Genomic DNA, 19306 nt, shown 5'->3' with positions numbered 1-19306 from the left:
CTATTAATAAATCCTAAGTTGTAACAAAGGGCTCCAAATGTGGCCTCGGCAATGCACACCAAAAGTACAAACAGGTACACCATCCATGCGCAACATGGCACTGTTAATAGTTTGATATTTTTCAGCTGTTGATGGAATCAGCCTCTCTGAGAGCTACCACAGAGTTTAGGAAACCTGACTACCAGCCGGCCTCAGAACCATAAAACTGAGTTTTAGAGCTGTACACTCATTAAGGGATAATAGAATAAGTTGCCTAGTCATAAAAACAGAGACGCAAGCAAAACCCATGCATTGAGTCAAGAAGATCCAGCATTCAACATCCTAAACTGGAAATAATGTATTAAAAATACATCTGCGCTAGCCTAAAAGATGAAAAAGGGGTGCGAGGCTGGTCAACAGATAGAATCTGTTTACCCCTTAAGTCTTTGCCTAGGAGGTCTTCTACAAGTCAGCAGCCGAATGCATTTAATGTCTGCTCAAGATGAGTGTTTTTATCAAGACACCATCTCTAGTCTTTACTCAACCAAGAGCCCTAAGGCAGGGGATGTTTTAAGTTGGAGTTGACATCTCCTAGCCTTTGCCTAAAAAGGCGTATCCTACAAGGCAGCAGGATATGAAGCAGATTGTACTGGGTTACATGTTTCCAGTAGCAGGATAACCTGACCTGACAGTTTATATAAACTGCAATATCAAAATAGGTTACTATAAATAGGTAAGTTGATTTTCAGTTTGTGGTGTTTTTTTTTTCTTTTTTTTTTTTGTAATTATGATATTGATATTATGTAATCATCAGTGATAAAGTAATCGTGTGATGATAATATTGAATATATATAATAATATTATATATAATATATATTAAATATAGAATCTATATAATATAGAATTTATATAATATTTTTAGTTTAGTATTTAAAATGTATTTAAAGTTGAATGTTTTAAAATGTAATCAACTTAAGTGTTTATCAGCAAAAAAAAAAAGAAAAGGTTTAAAATATTATAGATCAGTTCATTATGGTTAGATCAATCTTATGGTTAGATCATCTCATTATGGTTAGAATGTTTCATTACAGTTAGATCATCTTATTATGGTTAGTTAGTTCATTATGGTTAGATTATTTCATGGTTAGATTGTTTCAATATGGTAGATCATCTCATGGTTATATCATCTCATTATGGTGATTGTCTCATTATAGTTTGATCATCTTATCAAGGTTAGATCATTTCATTGTGGTTAGACCAATTCATTATAGTTAGATCACCTTATTATGGTTTGATCAGTGAATTATGATTAGTGCGGCCGTGGCGCAGTGGTTAGAGCGCTTGCATTCAAAGCAGGAGATCCAGGTTCGAAACGAGCTCTGGATAAATTTTCGCGTCACGGTAAGGAAGGAGGCGTGAACTTCCTGGTTAAATGCACTTCCGCGGTGCTCTGTGATAAGACCGTTAAGACTTCTTGGGGCACCTAAAACAAAAAAAACAAAAAAAAAACCCTTATGTAATTATAGAATATATAGGGTCATTTCGGATAAAGCGAGCCATCGGATAAAGCGAGCCGGTCGCCTAAATATTGCAATTTTACGAAATCAAATTATGCTTTCGATTTATAACAATTTATTTAATATTAGTTATTCATTTTAAAGTCTAATAAATATTTTAAAAACAGTTGCTAAGCAATTATTTTCGCGGTGGTATAATTATAATCATTCGAATAGTAACAAAACGTTTTTTCGCTTTAAGACCTTATATTTTGTTTAGCTTCAATTAAGAAAAGTGAGTATTTCATATTTGACACTATTTATAGTAAATATGATTGTAATATTAGTAATATGAGAAACTATTTCAAAAAATACAGTGTTGATATGTATTTGAGCGATGATAAAGTTTTTAAATCGAATTTTCAACCTGGCTCGGTTTTGCATAACTGTTAGATAAACCGAGCCAAGGGCATTCAGGTAAACCGAGCCATTGGCTCACTTTTCTAAAAATTGCAATAATAAATAAATGTAAAAAATATTATAAATTTTTTTGCTTTTTGACCCACATGAATTGTTAATTTATTGGAATTTTTTATGATATTTTTACAGAATGGTACGTTATCAACCGATCACGGCCCGAAGAAGCCAAAAATCTCAAGGAAAACAAAAATTGTTCGAGCAGCTAATAAAGATAATATTAATGCATCTAATTCTAATACTCGCCTAGATAAGCAGCATGAGTAACATGTCAATACTGATATTGCTGGTAGTACTTATTTACCTACCACTGATGAAAACTTGATGCCAGTGCCACACAGAGATCGACCACAAAGCAGTCGGCCACGTAAGAAACCACCATCTTATGAATTGACATCAGAAGAAAATGTAGCATTTATTCAAGAAAGAACCAAACCAATAACAAAAAAAGCAGCTAAAGAGAAAGAGACCAGCAAAGAAAAGAAACAGAAGAAAACTGTGAAACAGAAGGTTATAAAGAAAAAGAAAGAATCCAAAAAAGAAAAGAAACAAAAAGAAGAGGACATTTGCAAATATTGTGGGTTTGCATATGGTGAAGCAACTGATCCTCTCATTGATAATGAATGGATTGAGTGTGACGCGTGCCGTGATTGGTTACATGAGAGCTGTATCGAAATAACCGTGCGTGGACAACTATGTGGTGATTGTGTTCAAACAACAACTAAGTAAATTAACTCTAGTTAAGACTTGATATTTTGCATTTTGTACTGCATCATTTATCTGCAGCTTTAGCAGTATTATTTTTATTAGACTAGTCGCTGACATTTTTATATTGCTTTTGTTCTTTAAATTTTTTGCATTTTGTGCATTTGATGTTAATGTTTGCAAACTTTTAATACCAGTTTACTATATCATAGGTAATAAAGTTAATATTAATATAGTAAATATTATTTGTAATAATACTTCCAATTTTGTAAATTTTTGTCTGAAATAAAAGCTAAATGGCTCACTTTAGAATAATCATATAAGCTATTGGCTCGCTTTACCAATAATGGTGGCTCACTTTATAAATTTGTTAATATAAAGCGAGCCTTTCCTATGTATCATATATAGTTTACTTGGCTCACTTTATATTAGTGTGGCTCACTTTACATTATATCATAGTTTAGGTATCTGTTATAGAGTTTTCTAGTACAAGAAGTATTAAGATATCTCACATAGTTATTAATACACACTGATTTTAGTTTTATTAGCTCGCTTTATCTGAAATGACCCTATAGTTTATCTTTTTTGAAATAATTTTGTAAATCTTTCTAAATTTAATTAATTTGTTTGTTTTTAAAATAGGGATGTTTCAGGAACACATAAAGTATTTACTATGCGTTACAACTCCATTAAATATATACTTGCTGGGTGTGAGTTTTACAGAGAAAACAGGTAAATTTTTTTTCCTTCAATCTTATTTGTTACTGAGAAGTGATTTAAACTTTCAGTTCATTATGTTTTTTATAACAATTTTCAGGAATTATTATTCATTCGAAACTATCCAAAACTTATATTTGTTATACATTAATTGTATATTTGCTAAACATTAATTATATATTTTATTTTATTATGTAATAAGTCATTGTTTTCACATCAATTGAAATTATATTATACAGTTTAACATACTCTAGTGTATTATAAAATTAATGTTTGAATATTTTAAATTAATATAAACTATATTTATAACTTAATATATTTTAAAAAACTTCTTAATTTAATCTTTAAATATCTTTAAAAACAATCAATGTATCAAAAATGTTTATACAGATTTTGAAATTATTTAGTTGCTTAAGATCTATACAAATAATGTCTCATTGATTTAAAAATTTCTGTATTATTTTTTATTACATTAAAACATTTGAGATCTATACAAGTACTGTCTCATTGATTCAAAGGTCTGATAAGTTTTATTTTTTATATAAAACTAAAGATTAATTAACACAAGGCTGTTTCACTAAATATAAAAACGAGCTTGACCTCACAAGTTGATCAAAAATATAGTATTTCTGCATAAAATTTATAAAAATTCACTAACTTTAAAATATAAGTATTTTTTTTCTATAAATGTTTTCATCTTTAAATAAAAAAACTATAAAAGATCTATCTTTCCTTGTTAAATAATTATAATAAAACATTAAACGAAATTAAAATAATTGTTAGAATATTTACAATGATTTGTGATCACTCTTCTGTTTTTTGCAATATTTACGAAAAACCTGTCTTGGAAAAACTAAAATGGCCTGACTTATCTTTATGCTGGTCTGTTGAAACTTGGAACACTTATCCATAAATGTTTAATCTTTCTGAATCTTGTGTCATACATTTGTTTCATTTACAAAATGTCTGTTCATAATGCATTTATATTATAAAAAATATTATTTTTAAATGTTAAATGTAATATTTTTGATGGATGACATAAGTTATTAAAATTTCAACCTTTTTTGCATATTAAAATCATAAAAATATTTTATGTTCTTCTAGCTATGTCTTCTTTAAATTTATTAACATTATTAATACTATTCTTTAAATGTCATAAGATACAAAATTGTATTCTTTTATACATAACAAAATTATCTCTAGTATTTCAAAAGTTATAAAAGTATTAGTAACACTTTTTAAGTGATTATTTTTTAAAAATAACAAGAAGCTCGCTTTGAAACAGCTGTGAACCTTTTGCAATCCATATCAATTTGGTTATCTCTAATCTTTGACTGATTGGCAATTTGATTGCTTTTTGCTTGTATTTTGGTAGCATTAATACTTTTGACAAAAACTAGAGAAAATTTGTCAAGAGAAGTTTTCAAAGTTATTCAATCCTTTCTCTTTGTTATCGTTAATTAAAAAACTTATAATTTGTAAAAACAAAATCTTTAATTTGCTTTTCATTTTCCTGCACCTAAATTTATTCACCATCTATATTTTCTAATTTAAATGAGATATAGTAGATATCTCACACAAGTTGTTTCAAAGTAGTTGTTGAATCTTTAGGTGTAAAAGAGCTCACATGTTATGAGTTTTGCTTTACTTCAAATACATGCGATAAATATAATTATTTTTAACATGCATAAAATCATTATCTTTTTTGTTTCAGGTACCTTTGGTCCTGATGATTTTGGCTCTATTCAACTACATCCTGAACCCTTGTTTCAAGTTCCAAGTGATAATGTCTACATGACTTCAATAACTGGAACAAGCAATGGAAGGATATTTTTAGCTGGACGAGATAGTTGTTTATATGAGCTTGTATACCAGGTGTGTTTTAAATCAGTTGTTAAAATTGTTTATATATATATATATATATATATATATATATATATATATATATATATATATATATATATATATATATATATATATATATATATATATATATATATATATATATATATATATAAAGTTCTATAAATTGTTTCATTTGGGAGTACAGAAGGTAAAATATGATTCTTTTGACAACAAATACATCACTTTTAGTTACTTTTGACTTTCATCCAACATTTCCATAAAGTTAAAACCATTAATTTAATTGGAATTTAATCACTTTTTAAAGAAACCGCAAAAACGCAAATTTAATTGACCAGTATGTTTACCAGTATATTCTTAATGCTTTTAAAACATTCTGAATGTTTTTAATAATATAAGCAATGTTTTTATTTTTATTTTTTTTAATAAAATGTTTTTATTTTTATTTTTTTTACTGTAAATCATGCCCGGAGTGTTGCTACATCGACTTTCTTATAGCCTGCTGCTACAAGGGAGTGTTGCTACATCAACTATCTTATAGCCTGACTTGTATGTAAAACAATTGAGAAATAAGCCAATATTTCCCTGTGCAAAAAAGAAATTTTTGAAATTTTAGTCATTAATTCAAAATATATTTTTTCATCTGGCATATGGTAATAGAGAAAACTGTAAGTTATAAAGTTGTTATTATTTATTAATTACTTCAGCTATCTGCAATACAATTTGATTCATGCAATTTGAAAGTTATCATAAATCTGCAATACGCAATAAAACCACACTTTTGCATACTATAAATCCAATTGGAGCAATTGCTAAGTTAGAATCAAAAGAAGTAAAAAATTGTTTTTATCAATATTTTTATAATTAATGTTAAAAAAAACAGGGTTCAAACAAATAAAATTAAAATAAATAGAAAATAAAAGTGTTATAAATATCTCAAACTAAATTCCACAACAGCTTTCATCAATCGCTCCCCATACGACACATCAGCGATTATATTAATTTGATATCGTGACCAATACTTTAAAAATTCTCTATGGATTGACTCTCTGGCTTGTTCAGATACAAGTCCTAGTCCATAATCTGATTTTAGTTCACAAAGGCATTGTTCAATGTGTTTAAGAATTACGTGCAATTTGAGAGTTTCAGATAAATCTGTTGCCTGAAACACTGTTTTCAAAACATGCAGGTAATGAGATAAATTGTGCAAAACCTTTTCAGTTCCAAAACAACATTTGACAATATTGTCCATTGCTTTTAGCAATGAAACTAAAGGTAACAACAATAACGGGCTAACTTTTCCAAGGACATCAGCTTCATCAATTTTATCTGCATGTTGAAGTAGCTTACGACATGCATTGCCTTCAAAGACCTCACCCTAAACAAAATATATGAATTAACTCATTTTGATTTTAATTAATAAAAACTGTCTCTAAATTTTTTATCAAATTCTGACCTGGTAATTTTTTTAAATCAATTTTAACTTTAAGGGCCATAGCATGGCTTTTTCTCTGCCTAAAAGTGGCAAAATTCCATTCCAAAAAACACGATTGACGAATCCTTGTATTAAATGTAGTTCAGGAAAAGGGAATTTAGCTATAACTAACATTGTATCTGGTTTGTTAAAAAGTGGAAGATACACTGTGCTCATAGTGTTTGGGGCATCTCTTTTTTTATTCCTCCTTATAGCTGAAACCTAATAAAATATATATTAAACATATATTAAATGTTTATTATTAAACAGGTGAAAATACATTGATAACAGAAAATTATTTAAAACATGTTGTAAAATTTTACCTGTCGTAGCATTTTTTTAGATCACCATATGTTTGCAAACCTGCACATCTATTGTTTAAAAATTTCAAAGAAATATCTAAATTGCAGTTTACATTGCATATATTTTCTTCCTCCTGTGTAATTAATCCTCGGAGTGACCGTAATTTAACATAAATAGTAATATATACATAAATAATAATAGTTATTCCTTCTCACATTTGTTGTCATTTCCATTTATAATTACTTGATAAAAGCTCAAAGCTTTATTAGTAAAGTTTAATAGAGTTTTAGTTATTTAGTAACACAAAATTTTTTTTAATTAAAAACCAGAAATATACACAAATGCTTTGAGTGATTTAAACCGGACAATTACTTATTTAGGAAAAAATGGTCGATTTGAAAGTCATTTAAAAATCTTGGACAAGCAGTTAGGATTTTAATTTCAACAGATTTGTGATGTACAAAAGAAGTTCTTAAAGGATCTGGAAACAGTTTTCGTTGACATTTTTATTAATCTTGAATTTTTTGAGGGCCAGTGTGTTAAAGAACAGAGCAGTAATAAACAGGCTTGTGGAGCTGAATGTTTTTTTTTAAGTTGGAATATTTTTTTGCTTACATTTGCCAACCCAAATACAAACCAATTACAGCAATTAATTTTTAACTAACTTTCATGATTACAAGGTTAATATATTACTAACACTACTCTTACATTTGAAAAGAAAATTTTTTTGGGTAATTTTTTCATATATTATTTCCCTGAAACTAGAGTTTTTAGTTCTAATTTTAGTTCTAATTCTACCCAGTGTGGACAATACCTAAAAAAGATGTCTTTTGAACGTTCCAAAGACATCCAAAATGTTTAAAAGACTTTCAAAAGATGTCCAAAATGTTCAAAAAATATTTAAATGATGTCTTTCTTACTTACCGTACCTACTGAGTAGTATAATTTTTAAGATATGAATAACCTTTGATCATTAAATTGCACATCAAATATTTAACAACATAATGTCAATATAAAAATTTAATATAAGACAGTATATGTAATGTTGTAAGAATGTTTCCATATATAATTTACTAGTTTTTTTTCTTAATAAAGCATTAAGAAATAATTATGAAATGCTATTAACGGATAGTATATTATTGAGTACAAAATTGTTAAAATATTTATTTTTATTATGTTTTGGCAAAACTGTAACTGTTAAAAAATATTTTCAAAAAAATAGAAATTTGATAAATAATTCATTCAACAAGTTAGTTAAAAAATGAATGAATAAAGTTTGTCTACAATAAAAAAAACATACATTCTATTTTTTTTAAAAAACATGAGAACCAAGAGCCGCTCTAATTTGGAGTTGCAGCTCTGGCTCCACCAAAAAACAGCAACTCCATAGCTCTGGCTTGGCTCCACAAGCCAATAATTAAAACGAAGAATAGAAAAACGATTGAATAGAAAAAATGATTGCTATCCCATCCCAAATCTCGATGTAGCTGCACTCCTTTGTATGTTCTGCCTAGATATTCAGTTAAAAATGTATGTACTGAAGCCCTCATTTCAGCATAACATTGATATCAAATTGCTACATATGCAATAAGATATCAAATTGAAACTTTAGTCTTTGAATGAAAGGAAAATACCCCCCTCCCTTAAAAAAAAGTTTCCTTTATTACAAATTGAGCAATATTGAGCAGGAGTTCAATATTTTTTATAAAACTATAAAAAATGCATAAGGCATTTTCATGTGTAACAGCTTTATTGGAATTGTGATGTTTATTCAGTTTGTGAAGTTACATGGCCCCTTAAAAATGCCCCTTTAAAAATGCTTTTCACTATACTGGTTATTTATAAAAATTTCCTAAATTCAAAAGTAAAATGTTATTTAAGTAAAAAGGTTTTTACTATATATTGGTTATTTATGAAAATTTCCTAAAATGTCATACGCTGTAATACATTGGGTTGGGGTAACTATTAACCCCTTAAAAAATTTGAGTTCCTATTAGAGCAAAATTTTTTTTGTTTTTTACTATAAGATCTTATATTGTAACTTAGTGTAAACAATCAAAAAACAAAACTTTTTTTTTTCAAAAAACAATTTCCCTGGACTAAAATATCTTAAGTATAAAAGAAATAAAACATTTAAAAAAAGTTAAAAATGATGTGTTTTTTTATTTTTACACTTTAGGAGGGGATGGAGTATGATGTAAATGGCTTTGTGACAACTCGTTGGGTCTTGTTTCTAAAGAGTTATGATGTGATTGGGCGGGAGGGGTCAAAAGCAGTCAAAAATTGTGTGATGTAATTATGGATGACCCCTTTATTGTTTTGCACCCAAATTAAGATGTTGTTAAATTAGAATGGCAAGAATAGTTTATTGCATTTCCACCAATTGAGTTAACTTGTTCAAAAACATAACTTGTTGCTTTCGCAATTACGCTATTTACGCTATTATCGTTTAATTTTGCAATTATGCTATTTACAGTTTGCAAGCAATAATAGGTATCCATTCACTTAACAATGCAATCTTCCATACAGTTTTTTTACTGAACATTGTTGGAAAAATGTTTTTTAAATTTTTTACCTCTCTCAAATTCTTAATTAAACACAGCATCATATAAACATTAAAGTTATCAATGTTCTTATCATTTATAGAATTTACATGAGTTTTATGAGAATCAGTTTTGCATAGTTGAAAATCAACTAACATTTCAATCATTTAAATGGTTTTTCACAAAGCTATGCATTACAGTGTGTGCTTTAAACCTTGGATCTAAATATGTTGAGATGAGTATTGTAAGTAAATCAAACCATACCTGTAGTTGTGAAAGTTGTGAAAATCCTTTTTAATGCTCCTTATAAGCCTACACTTTAATGATTCTAAAATTTAAAGTTTAAATGCAAGGTTCAATTTTTTCAGTTTTGTAGTGCTAAGTTGCATTATCTATTTTAAAAATGGAATTAAATAGAAGTTTTTTCTCTTCAAATTTTTTGTAACAAATTTTTCAGGTTTTTAATTTATTATTGAACATTCAAAGCACTTCAACACACCAAGCACTGTGCAGCACATGCTTACATAATAACTCCTTTTTTTTAAGAGGTATGATCTGCATTGATATCTTCATAATTTAAGCAACATGTTTTAAGCTTTTGATGTGTTTTCATGTTTCCTACTATGTTTTCATGTTTCCTACTATGTTTTCATGCTTCCTACTATGTTTTCATGTTTCCTACTATGTTTTCATGTTTTTCATATTTTTATGTTATGCAGGGATCAAAGATTAAAATTAATTTTTATTATTTCATGAAAATATTTTAAAGTCTGTCAGAAATGTGTCAAGTTAAAATTGTTTACAAAGCATCCTTACCAACTGTTTGAAAAGACATAATAAAGGTCTGCATTCTATAAGAAAGACACATTAATAGAGGCCTGCATTCTCAAAGTCTATAAAGTTGTTAAAGTATAATCTGTATATCTGCTGTATAGAAATTCTTAGAATCCAAATCTTTATGACTTTTTGCGCTTGAGTTAAAAACAAGTTCCACTATGAAATTTTAAGTTTGTTTGAAATTGTTAGTTATGAAAATGTGTGATAGAGAGATTTTTTGTTGAAAGGTACAAAAAAATAGTTGCAAAAAACCAAAATGAATCAAGTAAAAAAGCGGAAAACACAGCTGTACACTAGAAAGAGACCAATGAGTATTGAATTTTGAAATTAAACCTTCTAAAAGTGTTGAAACTGGTGATAAAAATAAAATAGTAGAGGCCCCAAAACTTCTGTGTATAGTTCAGATTTCCAGATGATGGCAAGTATACTGTCATCATCTTTTTCCAGGTGGTGATAAGATACTGGTGGCATGACAAAATTTATTTTAATAAATCATGGAAGAGATCTTTAGCCAATAGCAGATGCAAAATGTAGAATTTAAACTCAGATAGAACAATTGCTTCTATTGTCAATGCTTCTTTTGTACGTACAATGTTATAGAAATAGTTCATAAATTAAATGTTTTCAGAGCAGTTAATGTAACATTTGAATAACAGCACTTACTGTAATATGAGGTGGAGTTAGTTATGATGGTTGAAAAGATATGTCTTTAATGCAAAAAGGGGTTAGTGAGTATTATACATCAAGTTAAAGTTTATCAACAAAGGAAAAAAAAAATACATCACTATTGTTTTACTACCTAAAGTTCCTGGGATCAAGGGTGGCAAGAACTGGGTCCTGGGGTCACGAAGTAGCAGTAAAGCTAAAACTGTTTCTACAGCTCTCATCCAATATCTTAGAGAAAGAAAACATTGATAAAATTAAAATCTTAGCATGTGAAGGGTACAAGTGTTGGAGCAGAAAGTGGAGTTATTTGAGACACATCATTATTGAATTGACAAAACTATTGTGGTCTGATTGGCTCAGCTACAGCTTTTCCTTTTCGCTCACCCCATATATCATTCCATAAATCAGACCACCAGAGGTGCTGTCAAAATGATAATTCAAGCTATAACTAATCAAAGATGATGCTTCTGTCAATTTATTTTTGGATGCCTGAACTGGATTTTAAAGCAACTATGAAAAAACTAATGATTAGTTGGATTAGAAGACACTCTAGAACCTCCTTTTATTAGGAATCAATATTAAACTGATCAAAGGATAGGCAACTGTTGGCTGTAGTGGCAGAATATTTTATTGTACTGAAAAAAAAAAAAAAAATTGGCATACAAATATTGGAGGAAGCTGTGAAGGAGATAAAAGAGACTAGAAGGTTATAAAGGCCAGAAGGTTATAAAGGCCAGAAGGTAGTGGGTCCAAAGCAATTTGATTCAACCATAAAAATCTTACTAAAAAGTGGAGCCAAATATTTGAAGCAGCAATTAAAGAAAGATTTTCTCCCAATGTATTCATATATTTTTGTTATTATATTTACTACTGACAGTTTGAATTATTTTTAAAAGAACATCAGAATTAAACAATGACTTGTGCAATGTTTAATTCTGCCTTTTTTATTGTTGTATAAAAATATTGAAATTTCTGATCAATTTATAGTAATTTTTTTTTGTGGGCCATTTTCCTTATATGCAAAGGCTACAAATCTCAATTCAATGGAGAATGTTTAAGATAATAATCAATTTTCATGAAACTTTAAGTATAGCTACATATTAGAGTCAACTAATAATTTTGAAACAGAAATTAAAAATTTTTTTTTTTTGTAAATCATTCTAATATATATACAAGTTTTTTTTGTTTAATTTATATAGGCAAAATCTGGCTGGCTGTTTGGACAACGTTGTTACAAAGTAAATCATTCGTCAAGCAAACTATCTTATTTTGTTCCTGTATTTCTATCTTTTGTTTTTTCCCAGGATGGTAAGTAGTGTAAATAATTCTTTTTTAAAATTTCAAATATTATTTTAATTTCAAAACTTTGTAAGTTTACTATCTAAAACAGCTGGTTTTACTAGAATTCTATCTAATCTAATCTGGTGTCAGGTTTAGAAAAGTTTTTATGCTACATTTTTATATTTGTAATCTTATTTTTATTTTTATTTTTTTATAGATCCTATTGAGCAACTTGCAATGGATAATACAAGAGGGATTCTTTATTGTCGTACAATGAACGGTAACATAAAGGTCATTGCAATATATCTTAATTGAAAGTTATTTAAAAAAAAAAAAAGTTTATCAGGCGCAGTAATTATGTTTACCATGAATTTTATTAAAATTTTGTATATTTTATTTAAGCAACATTGGTGTTTTTAAATACAAAAAAGTAGACTATTATAATTATTTATTGGAAATTTTTAATCTGATGAAAAGTTTTGAGTTTTTTAAATTTTTTTTTTGTCCCTCATAGCTGAAAAATTCATTCAATTCAATTTGATGTTGTTATTTATATTTTTTTTTGTTATTATTTTTGTATATATTTTTTATTTTTATTTATATTAGTATTTATATACATTTACAACAATAATAACAACAGGAAGAAGAGATTAAAAAAAAAATAAAGACAAATAAACTTTTAAAGATATTTAAGCTTTTGATGAAATATTTTTTCCATAAAAATTTTAAATTGAATTAAATTTTAATTAAATGTAAATAGTAAAATTATTTCTTAACTTACTATAATAATAAAAGTATGTTTTGTCTCTTTACATAAGGTAAATTGTAAAAGTATGTTCTGTCTCTTTACTTAACTATTGTTAGTGAAATAAGTAATAACAATTGTTAAATAAGGAGTTTTTAATTGATAGATTTAATGTATTTAAATTTATAATAAACAGTTTAAAGTTAATTTGCTCAACAGTAAATTTGCTTCTATTTTAAAACATTAGAGTCTGGTAAATATTTTAAAAGCTTTCTTGTTCAAATTATATTAACTACATTTTTGTTTTTGATAATCAATAAAAATATAATCGTTTGGTATTTGCACTATTTCTATAATCTCAATGACCGAAAGATAGGTTAATGTCCACAGAAGAGTTTTTAAAGGGAAAAAAAAATTTGAAGCTTAAACTTAGAAGTTAATTTTGCTTTTGTTTTTCATTTGCATATTTTATATTTAATTTACCATTTTAGGCTTATTATCTGGGTGCTGATCTCTCAGAAATGCGATTCATGTGTGGTATTAGCAGTTCCAATGCATCAAAGCATGCTCAATACATTCTTCGGTATTAATTGTTATATTATTTAATATATGTAATGTTTTTGATTAGATAGTTAAAATTTCCTGTATATATATATATATATATATATATATATATATATATATATATATATATATATATATATATATATATATATAATATATATATATATATATATATATAAAAGTAGCCTTTTCATAGGTAAAAACTTAGCTTAAACTGGATTTTTACTTCAAGTGGGCTTTTTTGAATCCACTTTACATTTTCAATTAGTTTTTAGACTAAATTATAGCTGTTTAGAAGTTTTTCTAATCAGACTATTGGTTCTATAAAGGTTGGCGGATAGAGAGTTTTGGTTTAAAAGAATAATTTTGTGCTAAAGTGTTTGTTATTTTGACCATGTATATTTAATCACCGTACAAAATTACACTTAAAATGGATCTACATTTTGAGACTAGATGTTTAATCAAGTTTTTTTGTTCCATAAGGCATACACCTGATACTAATAAAACTTTAATGAAATGTTAAATCTTTCTTTCTAATGGTATAACATAAAAAATCCAATTAATGAGGTCGCTAATGCATAGACTTTTATTCAAAAAATAAATTATTATAAGTTTTAAATCAAAAGAAATTATTTACCAAAGTATTGTTAAAGTTTTTTTCTGTAAGAAAGTAATAAAATAATTTGTAAACTTAATTTTTAAGCAATCCTTACATGTTTTTTTTTACACTTATTTTAAAGTCCATCATCCATCAGCAAATTTTTCAACATGTTTTGTATTAATCCATTTTAAGCGAAATTTCAAACATATTTTAAATAAATCCACTTTAAGCAAACTTTAAAACATGTTATATATAAATCTACTTTAAGCGAAGTTTCAAATGTTCAAAAGTTTCTTATGTAAATAAGTCCATTTCAAGCCAAGTTTCAAATATTTTAAATAAAGTGAAGTTTCAAATAATTTAAGTAAGTCCATTTCAAGTAATGTATTAAACGTTTTAAGGTTTCAAACGTAAATAAGTTCAGTTTAAGCGAAGTTGTTTTAAATAAGTTCACTTTAAGTGATGTTTCTAACAATTTAAGTAAGTTCATTTTAAGTGACATTTTAAACGTAAATAAACGAAGTATTAAATGTTTCAAAATAAGACAACTTTAAACGAAGCTTAAGCTTGTTTCAGAAGACTGATTTAATTAAAGTTTTGAAAATAAATTATATTTAATAACTTAACTAAACAATACATGTTAATAATATTTATTTGACATATAACTAATGCTACAAGAACAACCTATAGATTATTTACAATTCTATTTTTCTAACTTAATAATATGTTATATACATGTTAATAATATTTATTTGGCATATAACTAATGCTACAAGAACAACCTATAGATTATTTACAATTCTATTTTTCTAACTTAATAATATGTTATATACATGTTAATAATATTTATTTGGCATATAACTAATGCTACAAGAACAACCTATAGATTATTTACAATTCTATTTTTCTAACTTAATTTCTATGTTTTTGAATATTTGAGTTCAAACTAAAAGAACAGGCAGTGTACAGGTATCATTGACGTCGAGAAACGCACTTTTAATTTAGTTAAATTGAAAAAATTTAACTTCAAACAATTAAGTTTGTTAAAATTTTATAACTATTTATTTATTATTATATATACTATATATTATTATTTATAACTATTTTCATTTTTTTTTAAATGAAAACAGTTATAAGTAGAACGATTCATGGTTGATTGCATCTGAACTATAAATCTGTCTACCGTACGTTATTAATTAAATCTGTAATTTTATCAAACATTTAAACAGTTTTACTTTTTAAGACTACTATACTGCTTTGTTTTTTTAGGCTTAAAAAGGTATTTTACCAAAAACAATATAAGATAAAAAATCAAAAAAAAAAAAAGTTATGGAAGCTTTAGAATATTAATGTTATATAACAGGTCCTCGTGATATTATGGATTTCAATTTAGATGACAGCCTATATTATATTATATATAGCAAATTTTGAAAGCCACTAAAGCATTTTTGCAAACTTAAAAATGATGCCAATGTATTTTTTTTTTTCTTACATTCCAAATTTTTATAAGTAATTTTATAAAAGTATTAGAATGTTGCTTTGTCAGATAATGGGATTGGGCACTAAGTCATGAAACATAAAAAATAGTAAAAAATCTTAATGAATGTTCTCTATTATACAGATTAGCCTCACAAATCTCACAATCAAACCTCACAAATCTCTTGGTTCTAAGCCAGAACTAAAACCATGGTTGCTTGGTAGTCTATATCTTATAGTCTATTTGCACATTAAAAAGTGTATAAAGTTATGATTTTTTATGAAATTAACAAAAAAATTATCATTTATAACTTAAGTTGTGTATTTTGAAAAAAATTTAATCTAAAGTAATAAAAAATTACATTTATTTAAATATAATTAAATTTTCATTAAAAAAAAATGTGTCAATACATAAAATAAACGTTCAGCAGTACTTTTAATTAAAAGATTATGTTGATATTATGATAAAAGATTTAATTAAAAGACTATGCCAAAACCTGCGTCAATATATTTACACTTCACCTGCGGCTACCCATCACACCCCCTTTATTTTTCATAGAATCCCCTCTGCTTACATAACAATTTTGAATAAACTCTTTGCTTTTTTTTTAAACAAAAACTCGAACTAAAGTAAAATTAAAGTAAACAACGTTCGAATTCACTGCTAACGTTAATTGATTGAAAAATTTAAATTGCATTGATTTTCTCATGAATTTTAAAATAAGGCTTTAGAAACATCAGTATTTTTGAATTTTAAATTAGCTTTCCAAATTTAACTTTAATTTTTGTTTTCTTTTTTAATTTTTTTTAGTAAATTAATTCAGATTTTCTAACATCAATAACAAAGCGCATATTTTCAGTTGGCAAGTTGAAATATGCGCTCTGTCGGCAACGAGGACTTTTTTTTTTTTTTTTTGTAGATAAGTTAGTCAGCAAAAATTTTTTTGGCTTTTGTTGGCAAAAAACAGATATGTTCGGGATTGCCCTGTGTACAAGTTTATCATAAGTTATATAACATTTAAGTGGTAAACTAATAGGACCGGCATGAAAATGTATTTTTTAGAGAGTATGAGTAGTAAAAATTTATATTTGATCTGTAAAATGTATGATTATCAAATATCGTCTGGGAAATGGGGTTCATCTTGTACATGATATTTTTCATAAAGTACAAGGATACTAAAAAGTCAAGTGTATTCTTTTAAACTTTTTTTTTTAAAAAAAAATTAATAGATATAGAGGAGTATTTTTAAAAATTGATGATTGTGCCCCTCTACTTTGAAACCCGTACTGTTGGCCCTGAGCTCTAGTTCTAGTATTTATATCTAAATAAAGGTCAGTTGGTTTTCTATTTATAACTGATTATATAAATACCCTTTAAAATTTTATTGGTTCGGCTTGAGCTGTACATTTTGTTTTAAACAAATTACTGGATTTTATAGAATTTCCAATCAGTGGTAAACTTTGTTGTAAATGTCTGTATCTATATTTGTGCTGGAAGCGCAGAGAGAAAGTTTATAATTAATTTTACTTGTAGATTTACATTTACATTTACTTTTATTCTTTTTCTTTACAATTTTACCTACAAAAGTGCCGAATGTTTTTAAGTGCTGACCAACATTCTCTAATCAAAAAAACTTTAATACATTTATCGTTATTGATAGTGAAACCTTTTCTAATCAAAGCAATTGTATTATTTAGTTATTAGATTTAAAACAGAATAATGAACGTTAACAGTTATAAAGTAGTCTGTTCTAGTCCAGTGTGGACACACTAAAGATGAAACAAAACATTCAAAAAAGTATTAAATTCAAAGTAAAAAAAACAATATAATAAAAAGAAGATAACAAATTGGTAAGTTCATAAAAATAAAAATATTCTATTTTAAATCTCTTGCTTAACTCTCTGTTAACTTTATAACCAGGGCCGTCTTGGAAAAATCTCGAGATGGCCCTGACTATAACATATCTGGGTTATAACATATCTAATTTTAAAAAAAAGAAAATTAAAAAAATGGGAACGCAATAAGAATCTGTAAATGCTAAAATAAACAGCATAAACTGGTTTTGGCGCATCTCTATTTTGTACTGCTTTTTACTGTGTCTGCTACATAGAGAGAATGTTTTTTCTTGAAACAAACAAAAAAAGTTATCTTAGATGATCAGAATATATATGGGATTTATTGGACCCTTTAACAATCTTTTTGATGAGGTTTTCGCAAATGTTTTTACAAAAAAAAAAAATCTATATATCGATAATAAAAATGTAATGAAGCATATTTATTTAAGATTAGCTTTAAAATTTCTGTAAATGACATTGACTGTAAAATAATTTGTCTAAAATATATACTGATACTTATTGAATCTCAGATGTTTTGAATAAGAAAATATATTTTAATTAAGATTTTACATAGAAAAGAATCCGTTCTAAAGTTTCAAGTCATTTTAAGTAGTGGTTCACAAATAAAATGCTATGATCTAAACAAGATAAAGAAAATTTTAATCGCATGTTAAAAGTAATATTCCAGAAAATTTATATAATGACACTCGTATATCAGTTTATCAATGTATATAATATACGAGCTAAATAATTAATACATATCTACAGTCGTCCCCCGGTTAACGAACTTAATTCGGAGTACAAACTAGTTCGTTATCCGAAAAGTTCGTTAACCGAAACACGTTTTCCCATAGGCCGCCATTAAAAAATTTTTAATTGGTGGATTTTGCCGAAATAATGGGGGAAAAAATTCAAAAAATTGTCCAACTTGATAAATAAAATAGGCAAAGGTGAAATGATTGAAACCTGAGATTTATGCACTTTTAAAAATTGAAACAAATTGAAATTGTGCATGAAAATTGCTTGTCAAAGTTTTAGAAAAAACTAAAAATTGAACATGAACATTGCTTATCAAAAAATGGTTGATTTATTCACACCAAACTCCTTAGCCAGGTCACTTTGCTTTTCACCTTTTTGCACTCTTTGAATGATTGTCTTTTTCTCTTCAAGAGTGAAAACTTTTCTGCTTTTTTTCGCAGGGTTCGACATTTTGAAAAATCGCAAAATCGAAAAAATCGCAAGTGGGAAAAAAACCTAGAAAAAAGCACAAAAATGCATGAAAAATATTAGTGAAACAAGAAAAGAAAAAAATGAAACAACAAAAGCACACCCAGCACAACCATTCACCTCCCAGGCTTCCATGACACTCACAAAACTGAGGGGGAAATGCTGGACGGCGCGCCCGACCTTCACGCGCGTGTGCACGCCATTTGGCGGTCCCGGTTCGTTAACCGAGTTCCGGTTCGTTAACCGGGGGAGGATTTTGGGCAAACTTTCGGTTCGTTAACCGAAAGTTCGCTAACAGGGGGGTTCGTTAACCGGGGGACGACTGTATTTGCATATTTAAATGTACATATACACAAAATAAAATGTTTAAAATGTAGCTGTTTTGTGAAAATTCATAATCCACCTATTTTATATTAGAAATTTAACGTAATTAAATCTTGATATAATTAAATCTTGATATAAATCTAAAAGACAACCAATATATTTTAGAAGCCAATGAAGCGTTTTTTGCAATCT

The 19306-nt window shown here is 27.2% G+C and overlaps 1 protein-coding gene across 1 annotated transcript in view; it reads left to right on the top strand.

Moving 5' to 3' along the window:
- Positions 1–19306, top strand: part of LOC100212106 (nuclear pore complex protein Nup155) — a 107326-nt gene that overhangs the window by 24061 nt on the left and 63959 nt on the right. The window contains exons 5-9 of the mRNA XM_065801474.1: positions 3300–3389; positions 5089–5249; positions 12260–12368; positions 12559–12632; positions 13578–13669. Of these exons, the coding sequence (XP_065657546.1) occupies positions 3300–3389; positions 5089–5249; positions 12260–12368; positions 12559–12632; positions 13578–13669 (526 nt within the window). The remainder of the gene's footprint in view (positions 1–3299; positions 3390–5088; positions 5250–12259; positions 12369–12558; positions 12633–13577; positions 13670–19306) is intronic.

This window comes from Hydra vulgaris, chromosome 07 (assembly GCF_038396675.1).
Source record: "Hydra vulgaris chromosome 07, alternate assembly HydraT2T_AEP".
Lineage (NCBI taxonomy): Eukaryota > Metazoa > Cnidaria > Hydrozoa > Anthoathecata > Hydridae > Hydra > Hydra vulgaris.
This window is presented reverse-complemented; position numbering and strand designations above follow the sequence as displayed.